At 42.4% G+C, this 12,778-nt stretch overlaps 1 protein-coding gene across 1 annotated transcript in view; it reads left to right on the forward strand.

The window, feature by feature from the left end:
• DRC1 (dynein regulatory complex subunit 1) overlaps positions 1 to 12,778 on the forward strand; it is a 32,048-nt gene that overhangs the window by 17,902 nt on the left and 1,368 nt on the right. Inside the window, exons 7-16 of the mRNA XM_063301971.1 lie at positions 811 to 933; positions 1,904 to 2,043; positions 2,429 to 2,563; positions 4,145 to 4,380; positions 5,573 to 5,751; positions 5,939 to 6,028; positions 6,342 to 6,428; positions 6,911 to 7,116; positions 9,526 to 9,669; positions 10,481 to 10,583. Of these exons, the coding sequence (XP_063158041.1) occupies positions 811 to 933; positions 1,904 to 2,043; positions 2,429 to 2,563; positions 4,145 to 4,380; positions 5,573 to 5,751; positions 5,939 to 6,028; positions 6,342 to 6,428; positions 6,911 to 7,116; positions 9,526 to 9,669; positions 10,481 to 10,583 (1,443 nt within the window). The remainder of the gene's footprint in view (positions 1 to 810; positions 934 to 1,903; positions 2,044 to 2,428; positions 2,564 to 4,144; positions 4,381 to 5,572; positions 5,752 to 5,938; positions 6,029 to 6,341; positions 6,429 to 6,910; positions 7,117 to 9,525; positions 9,670 to 10,480; positions 10,584 to 12,778) is intronic.

A 12,778-nucleotide genomic window follows, 5' to 3' on the forward strand; every position in this document is an offset into this window, starting at 1 on the left:
AGGCTTTCCTGTAGTCAATCCAGGCTGTGCTCAGATTGGTCTGTCCAGACCTTGAGTCCTGGGTGACTGTTCTATCTATGAGCAACTGGTGTTTTGAACCTCTGGTGTTGTTCGCAATGCCGTTCTAAGCTGACATATATTTAAATCTTGGGAAAAGATGAGGTACCATGAAATCGAAGGCAAGGAAATATTGTCCCTATCTTCAGAAATGAGGGAATAGGCTGACCAATCAACATGATGCTAATTTCTGGAAAGTTTTTAGAATAGATCATTAAGCATGTGAGCACTTAGGAAAGAATTCTGATGTTACAAAGAGCCAGTGTGGATTTCCCAAGAACAAGTTCTGTAATTGGAGCCAGTCATTCTTTATCTTCTATCCTTGTGGTTTTCTTGGTAAAAATACAGGAGTGGTTTACCATTGCCTTCTCCTGCACAGTATGAATTGATGCCTTTGCCACTGTCACTAGGGTGATCATCTGCCTCCAGCATCTATATCACTGCTGCCCGATATAGGTGCCTGCTTGATTTAGTGGGCAGTAGGATGACCTTCACACTTTGGTGACCCTGCTGGGAATAGCTCATCCCTCCCAGGAATACCCCCTCCCACCAGTATGAGGCAGCACATACTTGAGGGAGGTGTTGGAATGTGGTGAAGAACCAGGTTAGGGACAGATCATCATGGAAGAAATCTATCACTAAGAGTTGACAATGACTTGGTGACATATAATCAATCAATTAGAGTCAAGGGGAGTTATTTGGCTATCTTTAATTAGAACCCTAGCTAACATATTTCTATCACCTTTTTTTAAGTTGGATTTTATGATGGCTCGCTTGAAGAAGGTGGAGGAGTATGAACAGGAGCTGAACCAACTGCGGGTGCAAGATGCTGAGGAGTACAATGTTATAAAGATCAAATTGGAGCATGATGTGCAGGTGTGAATCAAGAACAATTTACTAGGACCATTTGGGGGTTGCTGAGTACAGCAGAATAATTTGCCTGAAAGAGCAGTGGGAAGGTGATGTTGAGATTGTCAGATTCCTCAGTGTATGTTCCTTATTTCATCTGATAGTCACCAAGAAACTGGACAGGCTGGTTCACTAGAAGTGGATACCCATAACACAGCCATTATTATGTACAGATTTCAGTAAAGTTTTAAAACATCTGAAAGGAAAGTTACATAGATATTTGGAAGTCTTCCAACTTCCCCAGCTCAAGATGAGTATCTTGAAGTTCTAATTGTGCTACTTAATATCCCTTCTGCTGTAGGGATGAAACCATTCAACTTCATATTTTGATGTCAGTAAGAGGGCTTTCACCTCTGGATTCTTCTCAATAGCTTTGCTTTTTTACTTCCTTTCCAGGTTCCCAGGCTATACACCTGGTTTCAGATGAGGGTGCTAAAAATGTCAGTGAGTGTGTTTGCTTGGAAAGTACCACCTGGGCACCTCCAAGCATAGGCAGTGCTGTTGACAAGTGATGAAAACACTAAAGGGATAGCATCCCTTAACCACCCAGAGTCTCTCTGCTGGGAGGAGATGGGCGGTGACAAATTTAATAAAGAAATTAAATAAATAAATACATTTATTGTTGCTGTTCTTCCCGATTCATATGTAGTAAAATCATGAGTGGAATTTATGCCACAATCCTGGCTTGTCAGTCAATGTAAAAAAAAAAGAAAGGAGTCTGGTAGCATCTTTTTCTGACTAACACGTGTTTTTTTTAAGACAAGCTTTCATCGGTGAACATCAAGCTTTCATCATCTCACGAACACTTATGCCTTTTAATAAAGTTTGTTAGTCAGAAAAAGTGCTACCACACTCCTGATTTTTTTGCTATCATAGACTAACACAGCTCACCTCCTACATTGTTGACTTAGTGTAATATTTCTGTTTGTGGTACCAGATCCTGGAGCAGCAACTCCAGCAAATGAAAGCTATCTACCAACTAAACCAAGAGAAGCTGGAGTACAACTTCCAGGTACTAAAGAAACGGGATGATGAGAACACCATCATCAAATCCCAACAGAAGAGGAAGCTCAATAGGTGAGTCAGCAGAACAGCTTCTTTGCTTCATATTTTTATTGCTTTCTCCTGCAGTCACTATCCTTCCTTGGTCTGGAAAGGAAATACAAATATTCTGAATTTTCTGTTGGAATGCAACCACAGAGTACATATCCTCAGAACCTTCTCAGGTTCTCAACGGTAATGACACTAGAATTTTACGTGTCTAAAATCCATGATATATGAATAATGAAAGCCATTATTAATAACCCTGAGATTGCTATGAGGCAATGAAGTGCTTTAGAACCTTGAGTTCTAAAGGTTTTAAGCCTTTGGCTTTGTCTCTGACTGCTCTGGGTATCATTTGGGTTGGGTATTGATTTGTCCACCTCTGTGTAATGGATGTGTCTCTCTTCTTGCTTCTTAGACTGCATGATGTGCTCAATAACCTACGCCTGAAACTTGCCAAGCAGATCAAGCAGTATCGTGAGGAGAACCTGACACTGACAGCTGACTACAAGCGGATTGTGGAGCAGTATAAGGACTTGCAGAGAACAATGAGGTGGGGACTGCACTCTGGGCATATGAAGGCAATTTGGGAGGCTTTGTTGCTTGGCCTAGCGTCCTGCGCTCAGCTATCTTGCCCTCAGATCAGATGAAGAACTGTGTTCCTTAAACCAAGAGTCCTGTAAACTCACGTTGGGGGTGGGGGTCGACTTTTCCTTATGGTTGCATTCAATCAACATGTTGCTGTAAATCTGGATTAACAAATCAAAATTGTTTCACAACATACTGAACCACAAACTGCACAAGCCTGTTTTTGTACATGACTCTTCTTCATGACTTGCTCAGTGCAACACAAAGTTTTACTAACTATTGTTAAAAGATACAATCTCAGTGTTGCTTTCATCTCAGCAGCCCACCATGGAGGCAGTTTAAAGTCATACAGATGGCCCCCTCATTCAGCAACTGTTCGAACTTATGATGGCGCTGAATGAGTGGTCCTCGAAAATTCTGGCGGTCACGTGATCGCCATTTGCAACCTTTACTGCTGGCTTCTGCCAAACAAAGTCAGTGGTATTAAAGTTGTCTTTTCCTGACATGTTCAGTGGTACAGACAAATTGTGAGTACTCCTTTAGAACGTTTGTATTGATGCAGTCAGGGTGGAATTTGTCCAGCTCCTGTTGGCCACTGTAGGCTGCTCCTAGCATGCCTACCCCAACTCATGCACTGTTTTTCACAATCATTTTAGCTAGTGCAACAGAAGAGACCAGGCTCTTAGCTTCCAGAGAACTAGCTTCCAATCACTGTGCATGCCATCACCCATGGATGAAGGCAGAAGGGAGAAGTGCTCTTTCAGTCATGGACTTGCACTCAAAAGTGTTTAAAAACTGCATTCCTCTGTACCCCTTCCCACCCTAAAAAAGGTTGATGGAGGGTAGTGCTTTGATCTCCTCTCCCTCACCTGTCACTTTTTTTTAGGCTGGCAGAAGTGGGAACAGTTAGAGAACTAGCAACTAAAGAGCTGCTTCCTTTCACCACTTTTCGTGCAGCTTTTTTGACTTGTACCCAAAAGCCTTTCTTCACCAACCCCTCTGGATCAGCCTGGTAAAGTAGTGGCTGATCCCTGGGGCAGGTAAAGCAAAACGTGCCTCTTCCTGTTGGGAGAGCAAGTGATGGCTCTTTTTCTTGCCAGCAGGTGATGCCAGGAGAATCCACCAGTTGCTTTCCTTAAGTTGTTTTACATTAGGCAAGTGAGGGCAGTTGTTGGTCTTCTTGCTGAGGTAGAATAAAGCTTAGCAATGAGGGCAGTTCAAAGTATACCGGCTTACATCAGCTTGCGGTATGAATCCTGCAAATTTGTTCAGCATATTGTCTGAACCAGTCCATCACATTACGCCTTATATATGGTTTATTTGGGCGTAGCATGTTAGGTGGCCAGAGCCATTATGCTTTGTTAACCTGGAGATAGAGGTTAGCTTGAACAATTTAGCTGCATACACTGCATACACTGAACCTTGGGACTTCTGACTATTTCACTATTGATCTGTACAGAAACCATTGTGTACTGGTGCTAACAGAAAGCTAGTTCTGAGTATGGATTCAAGTTTGTTGAGTCATGGACCTCTTTTCTTATCTCAGACATTTTGCCACTGTGGATGCTGAACATTTCCTGGATGTATGGCTGATGAATGAAGAAGAGGCCAAGGAGCTGATTCGCAAAGCCTTTGATGCTGACCATGTCATCCATGCACAACAGCTGGGGTTGCCCTGGACTGAGCCTGATGGCTGGTTCCTGCACAACGTGGGACCTATCGTGCTTACTAAGAAGATGAAATCGGCCAATGAGCTGGCCCATGAGGTGATCACGCTTGATAGTAAGCAAAGTTCCAAAGCTTTTGCAGAGTTCTTCTGCATAAGAACTAGGAAGGCCACATCCTAAAAGCAGCATGATTTATGCAAATTGAGACAAGTTGTGCCATATTGCTAATGTCTGAATAAACTATTCTGCTTCCATGACTATAAAAAATGGGATTTATTTGGCAAGTAAGAAGTTGATGGGACGTGAAAGTCATGAAGGAGGGACCAAAATGAAGACAATTGCATAAGGTAGTTGCCTCAGAAATGAGGGATGAAAGCTTGTTTTTTCCTCCAAAAATTGGCAAATTCTGCTATTGCAATACTACAAATTTCATTTGGGTTAAGACTAAACTTGTGAGATATATGTAACACAGATTATAAAGTTATATCTGGATGTGCCAGTTTTACATACTTCACTCTGCTTCCGCTAAAAGATGGATACCTTTCTACTGCTCCTTAAACCAAAAGACCAAATGTATCTTTCCCAGGATCACATGGCAGCTTTTGAGGGCAGCTAGGTGATCTTGGGAAAAGATACAGCTGCTTTAAAGAGTTGCAGAGAAGCGCTGTGTTCATGCCACTACGTACTCTGAAGCATCTTTTTGCCTTCAGATCTGAAGGCTGCATAATTCTAGTAATGTCTCTCTGTGTATTTAGTAATTTCTGTATTCTGGCCATATTAAAAATTGCAAGATGGTGGCAACTTTTGGAGGAGTTTATGGAAGTGGCATCCAGTGTTTCAGGGGCCACATGCAGCTCTGGGACAGTGTTTACGGCACTTTTCTAAATAATTGGAGGAGTTCTTAAGTCCACCTTTCCGATCTCTAGTAGCCTCCCCCCTCCTCAAACATCCTGATTTTGGTTTTGTCAGATAGTACCTACAAATTTATGAACATATTTGTGACATCATAAAGGCCAAATGTTGCTTTTAATACTAATTAAGACCAATAAATTCTTAGGCTGATGAACCTAGTACTAAATGTGGTATTTGCTTGGTATTGTGGAATTAATAGAGCTGCAGGCACTTTGTAGCTGGCCCACCCAATTTGTCTAAGGGATACTGTATTTTGGCTCCTTAAAATGGCATACGTTAGACCTGTTTTTTAAAGCTAATGGGTAAAGGGGAACAGCTGATCTAATTACTTTATGTATTTAGGAAACTTCTGTGTTATGCTGCTGCTGCCTCCAGGTTTTGCCTTTTTTCTCTAGCAAACCAATCATCTCAGGAGGTCTCTTCCCCATCAGAGGGCAGCCCACAAGAAGAGAAGGAAGCAGTCCCAGAAGAGGGTTGCAAAGAGGCTGTGGGAGTGGAACCAGAAGTGAAGACACTCTGGTCTATTTCATCCAAGACCATAAAGCACATCCTGGAACTCCTATGTGATGAGTCGGTGAGCTGGGAAAATGAGGAAACATGGGGTTAGTCACTTGCTATAGATGCCTGCTTCCTGAGCTGGGGCCTTGCTGTGCCACAATAACCTCCTAAAGTCATGTCCCAAATTCAGCTCTAGGAATTAGCCAGACTGGCAATTAATTAATGTTTTCCCTCTTCTCTTCTGTGTCTGCATCCTTTGCCAGGGCTTTCTGATTGAGAGCAAGCTTCGGGGTCTCCTGCAACCTCTAGAGAAGCCTGATCGCACTCTCATGAAGCTGGACTCCATCTTCACTGTGAGTTCCTTAATTCTCTTGCAGAAGTGTTTGGGAGAGAGGCTGTTCATGCTGGAGGCCTCTGGGCTTGGGTCTTTTGGGATCTGGGCCTGCACATGCTACCTTGGTAACTGATTTTCTGTCAGCAGTTGCTCCTATTTACCCCAGGGTAGAGATTTGTACAACCTGCCAGCCGTATAAGGTCTTAACCTTTCTTTTTAAGCTAGCTCTGTCTTCTAACTAGACTCCTGATACTACTGAACTAGCTGATACTACCGAACTACCGAACTAGCTGATCTGTTAGCACCCATTTAGCTTTCATACTTTCCTATAGGCCTTGTCCATTGACAATGAAGATGACGTGTATCGAATGGTGGAGTTCTTCATAAATTTCAAGGCTCAGAAGATGGCTGGTGCACAGGTAATGGAGGTGGGGGCTTCCACCAATGAACATAATGATTTTCAACCTGATGCACATAGAGGTTTATCTGTACAATGATTCAACCATCAAAACCTGCTTCACTACACTAGACTTAGCTCCACTCTGGATTAACTCCCACCTCCCATGGACTTTCTCTATGGGATGACAGTGAAGTAGAGGTTCCCCATCTCTGGCCTAGGGAGACTGAGAAACATGAAGTGGTGAAAATAATTATTTTCTCTTAGAATCTTTTTAGTTTGCAGTCATGAATTGTACTTTTAACCAATACCAGCAAATGTTGGGTTATGGATGCTTTTCACAAAATGTTAACCTTTTCTTTCATGCCTTATTTCTCTTCATTCATTTTTCTTTAGTGCCCTCCCTCACACATAAATTTCAGCTCCATCAGAGTAACAAATGTTCCCTGTATTTAACTGGGATGTATGGCTATTATTCTCCCAGAACGCTTCATTTTCTTTTAGGACCTGGAAGCTCTAGCAGTAGATACAGTTGTCAAAGAAGCATCTCAAGCTGCAAAGACTATAGGAGAGGAGGAGTCTTCTGCAGAACCACAAGAGGAGCACAAAGGCTCCACATTGACAGCAGTGCCCCTTTCTGTTCTTTATATGCATCCCAATGACATTTTGAAGGCCCTCAAGGCATTTGTGAAGGAATTCCAAGGGCCAAGGTAGGTCTGAATTGCAAAATGGGGCTGGTTAGGGGTGTTGCCCAAAAGGTGAGGAATGGATTAAAACCAAAGGTTGGTCTGGTAGCAGTGCAAATGGTGCTCATGAACAGCCAGGAATAGGTGCAAGTTCAAATAAGCAGTACCACTGAGAGAAAGAATATAGTATAGGGCCTTTCCCCAGTTTAAATGTTAAGTGAGCTGAAGTGCTGTTCAGCCTTCCTTGAGTTGACAGAAAACTGCCAGTACGAAATTACTGCTGTAATTGCCCATCCTTGTTCCTGACCCTTCTGCATATTTTATTTACTTATTTATTTATTTAATTTATACACTGCCCTTCTTACTATAAAAGTGACTCTGGGTGGCTTACAAATAAAAGTTATAAAAACCATTATAAAAATACAAAAATACAAAAAATAAAAGAAGATAAAAGGGCAACTAAAAGATGGAGAGAGTGTCTTTAAGCCACCAACCACCCGCAGGGCTGCCTACCACTCTTGGATCCCCAAGCTAGTTGGCAAAGCCATGCCTTGATGCTTTTCCTGAAGGCCAGAAGAGTGAGGCACAACCTCACTCAGGGGGCAAGATGTTCCACAGGGTGGGGACAATGGCAGAAAAGGCTCTCCTCCTTGACCCTGCCAGCTGGAATTCTTTAACCAATGGGGTCCATAACGTGCCCTTCTTGCTGGACCAGGTGGGACGCATCAATGTGATTGGGATGAGATGGTTCCTCAGGTAACCTGGGCCCATGCCATGAAGGGCTTAAAGGTCATAACCAACATCTTGAATTGGACCTGGAAGCACACCAGCGCAGCAGAGATGTTACATGCGCAGCCCTAGAGGCACCTATAGCTGCCTGCGCTACTGTATTCTGCACCAGCTGCAGCTTCTGGATACTTTTCAAGGGTAGCCCCAGGTAGAGCGCATTGCAGTAGTCCATACAGGAGATGACCAGGGCGTGAGTGACTGAAAGAAGAGCTTCCCGATCCAAAGTGTTGATTAGTGGTACTGTCCTAATCATGCCCTTATTCTTTAGCACATCACCAACTAGGAGGAAAAGTTCTGCCTCTCACAGCACTCCAGTAGGCAGGGCGAGGGTCTGACTGCAGGACTGTCTGTCACCTTTAGGCTCCTTCCAGTGCCCCTCCTCCTATAACCCATCCTGTCATAAAACTGTGTTGAGTTATGTTGAGAAACAAAGGCATCCAAGACACAAAGGGAGCTCAGTCATAAGCAGCACTTTTATTTAGGATTTCCCTTCCTTCCTTCCTTTGCTTTCTTTATGTAGTCAGTAATGCTTATTTCTCTTAAGAGCCATAGAATGAATGCAATTATAGTACGGCCAGCTGAGCAGTCTTGTGCTGTTGCATAATTCTAAAAGGCCACCAGCAGATCATTGCCATGTCTAGCTTTTTAAGGGACAACAGCAAAATGGCAGCAGATAAGGCTGACTGGAAGGGAGTGGGCTTGCTCTGATCTGCCTGAAATGGCCATAAATATTTATTTGATCTCACCCTCTACTGGTCTCTTGATTCACCTGCAACATAATGGGGTGGTAAAACATTACACATTTTACCTTGTGGTTATCATGGAGACCTAGCAGAAAAATATTGCCAGGGCATTTTTGGCTAAGCGCAAAAGACTGATGTGGAGGAGCACAAAATTTTCATGCGTAAGGTCCCTTGTTCTGTCTCTGGCATCTCCAGTTAGGACTGGGGAAGATGTAGAGGGCCACTGCCGGTCAGTAGAAATAGTACTGCCTTAGATATATTGAAATGTTGTTTTGAGAACAGAGAGAGAAAATCCCATCCACCCTATCCTGTGCTTCTTGGACAATGCACAAATGATTCAGCAGAGGAAAAAACCAAAGCTGATCCGTTAGCAGGACTGGAATAAGAAGCTCTGTTGTTGACTGATGAACATTTCTTCTGAACACTAATGAAGATTTTATTGTCCTAAATATCTTTAGTAACGTTTAGTAATTCCCTATTGTTTTGTTTTATATTTTTGTGCTGATGTCATGAGCTGCCTAGAATTATATAAAAATTAGGCAAGGTTGGGGGTGGGGGGTGGGGGAAGCAAACTATTAAATGTCCCATGCATTACAGCCATAATCTGGAGTGGGGGGGACTCCATCACTGTTATACTTGATGAAGTTTTCATCAAGATATGAACATTGACGAGCCACCATATGCACAAGGTGTCAAAATAGCAGCTCACTATGAGATCTTCATCCTAGCATTGTGACTCAGCCCTGGTCATGCTAATGTCTAAGATGGTGAGAATGGCACCGAAGTATTAAATAGAGGCCTTCTCTTGGGTTGTGAAAAGGAACTTAGGGTTAATGCAGTAGGGAGTTGGCTTGTGTCAGATCATGTTATTCCAGCCAGTGGCTCCTTCCTTCACCTCCAGGGACAGACGGCCACAGATTAATAGAGCACATGAAGAGCGGGACAACTCTAAGGACTCTGAATATTGGGATGCATTGGCTCACATTATCCCAGATGGAAAACTGAAGCTGTGGGATGCTCTGATTATTGGCTTGCAAAAATACTAGTAAGTGATGGAATCGCTATATCCTTGTCCTAAGGGATAGTAGGGCATCCTCTGCAAAGGGACATATTCAGGGAATGGCCTGGACACATTTGAGCTAAATGATCTCTGCCAAAGCTGCTAATGTGCTGCTTGCCCCAGAGACTTGTAGTGAGAGTGGTCTCTTGTGGTGAGATAGCAGAAGACTTATTTCTTCAGTTTCAGTGAACTTCAATCAAATCCCAGTGTAATCCCAGTCTTATCAACAGTTTTTTTTAATGCAAATATATAGAAATGTGAATGGAATATATTGGTTGATTGCTCTTTGCTTTGTCAGGTTATCAGGAAGTAGGTCTTCTGTTGCTCATTTTTAATGGGTTCATCTCTGTATGGCAAGGAAAGGTAGTATTTTTGCATTGAGGAGACATCTTTCCCCACCCTGCACACCTCACCCCCAGGCCATTGAGTTTGACAGATAATGTCCCAATATCACTAGAGTAACAGGGCCAAAAGTTTTGGTCCAATGTCTGAGGGGGTTGGGAAACAAGGCTTAAGGCGCTCATGTTGTTTCTCACCCCTCCCACTTTCCCCAAAGGGAAAAATAGACTTAATTTTTTTTAAAGACATATAGGAGCCTTAACCTTCCTCAAGGCTTAAGGAACCCATTTTGCCACAGGTACTGTGATCTTATCTACTCCAGGGAGTTCTGAAAATGTCTTGAGGGCTGCAGAAGGGGTGCTGGGTGGTTCATGGGTTGCCCAATCTAAGGCCTACAGTCAAGATCACTGTTGTCTATACTGTATTGAAGGATCTTCTCTTTCTTTCAATCATCCAGCCACATTCTGACTCAGAGGGCAAAGCTGATTACGGAGACTGATGGGCTGAATCAGCAGAATACAGAACTCAGGATGCTGCTACAGCAATATTTACAATCCCCGGTGAGTAAATGGGTGGGACTATAGAATAATAGAATTGTGGAGTTATAGGAGACCATATAGTTCAATCTTCTGCAAGGTGCAGGAAAACTAATTTAACCCTCTTCAAGAGGTAGCTGTCAAATTCTTGCAGAAATACAGAACCTGTAACCTTCATGGTTAGACTGTTCCATTTTTGTACAGATTAGTTTAACAACTTGTCAGTCAGAATGTCATATCGAACCTTGTCAAAAGCTTTGCTGAAATGGAGATGGATTATATCCCCTTCTCCACTGAAGTAGTTACGTTGTCAAAGAAGGAGAAAAGGTTTATCTCTCATTACCTGTTTATGACAAAACCATGCTTTTAGCAACCATAGCATTGTCTTCAAGGCCCTTACATGTGGCCTGCTTTATTACCTGCTCTAACATCTTTCCTGGTAACAGTGATGTTAGCCTCACTGATTGATGATTACTGGGATCCACTTTTTTTTTCCACTTTGAAGAGTGGGACCACATTTGCTCTTCTCTAGGCCTTTGGAACTTCTCCATTTGTCCTCAAAGATAACTGACAAAGATCCTGACAGCATTTCAGCCTGTATTTTAGGGGATATTTCATCAAGGCCTAGAGACTAGGGAAAGGGCAGTGCAATATAGAATGGGCAATTCATTTTAGTAAAAGAACTGCTGCTACTGCTAGCTAAAGCTGGGGACAGGAATTCAACCCAGCAAGGGAACACTTCTCTTCCTAGCAGACATCATCCATCCACTGTCTGCCAGGTAAAGCTGTCAACTATTGTCTCTCTCTCTCCTACCCTCCTTTAGCCAGAACAAGTGCTGCTGGGAAGCTATGATAGTCAGTGGCGTAGGGTTTAGTAGATGATAGCTATTTTAAAAATTCCAGGAAGAGGCCAACCAATGTTTTATTATAAGCAGACTTTGAAGGGCCATCTAAAATAATACAGGATATTAATAATTAGTAATGTTCTATAGAGATCTGGGTTCAAAAAGAGGTTACCACATTTATTCTCGTGATCATGCAACAACAGTGAAGGTAACTGTGTGATACCAGGAAAAGTTGTGTTCCTGAGAGATGCTTTATGTAAGCAGACGTGTTTTGAATCACATTTTGCCCTTCAAATCAGGATTTCTGCACAGCCCTAATAAATATGGACTTGTATTAGAAGAGACTTAACCTGAGATTTATATTAAGAAGAAAGACATGAGCCTATGTGAAGAGTTGTGTTTAATCTGACCAAAGAGACTTAGTCCAGCATTCAGTCCCATAGATGCTCGGGGATAGCCTATCAAAAAGATTTGAGCACAGTAGCACAAGTTATTGAGAGACGCTGCCTGTGATGTTGGAGACACTAATAGCTTTTCTTGTGCATCCCTAATTGCCAACAACAGGCTTATCCTTCATGAAATTGTCAAAATTCCTTTTAACACCATCTAAGGCAGTGGCCTTTGCTATAACTTTTGATAGCCTGTTTCACAGTTTAGCTTCATGCTATGGAAAAATATTTTTATCTGTCTTGAGCCTTTTACAATTCAGCTTCATTGGATGTCCAAGAATTCTTGTTTTATGACGGAAAGAGAAACATGTTCTATTCACTTTTTCCAAACGATTACATCACACTACTGCACCTCTGCAATGCCAATGAAATTGAGCATCTTGTGATGTCAGTCTCGTAAGGGCTGGCTTTCCCACCAACATTCAGCTATGCCTGTCAATCTACAAATGAGCTTTTACCTCCTGTGTGAAATCATGACATTTAGGAAGGGTTGTATTGATTATGGCTGCCCATGCATTCATTCTGGCAATGGAGAGGGGAAAAAAAGGAGATATTTTGGGGCTTTTTCATTGAAATAAATGGCGTCTTATAAAATCATGCATGGGTTGATACAGCTTTTTCCCCCACTTTCTCATACTCTTATAATTTGAGATCATTTTGTGGAAATGATGGGCAGGAGCTAGACAGCAGTCACAAGGAAGGACCTTGTCACATTGCCAGGCCAGTCACATACCTGTAGCTAGGCCAGGAGATCCTCAGAGGAGCTGTTCGGCATCTCTTTTTGCAAAAGCTTTCTCACACTGAATTTAAGTTACACTGATTTACATTTATTTGATAACATTTGTCATTTTCCCAGTCATAAAACCTTATCCAGGGTAGTTTTCAAACAAAACATTTTTTAAAAGCACAGCAATATTTTAAAAAT

This window comes from Candoia aspera, chromosome 1 (assembly GCF_035149785.1).
Source record: "Candoia aspera isolate rCanAsp1 chromosome 1, rCanAsp1.hap2, whole genome shotgun sequence".
NCBI classification, from domain to species: Eukaryota; Metazoa; Chordata; class Lepidosauria; order Squamata; family Boidae; genus Candoia; species Candoia aspera.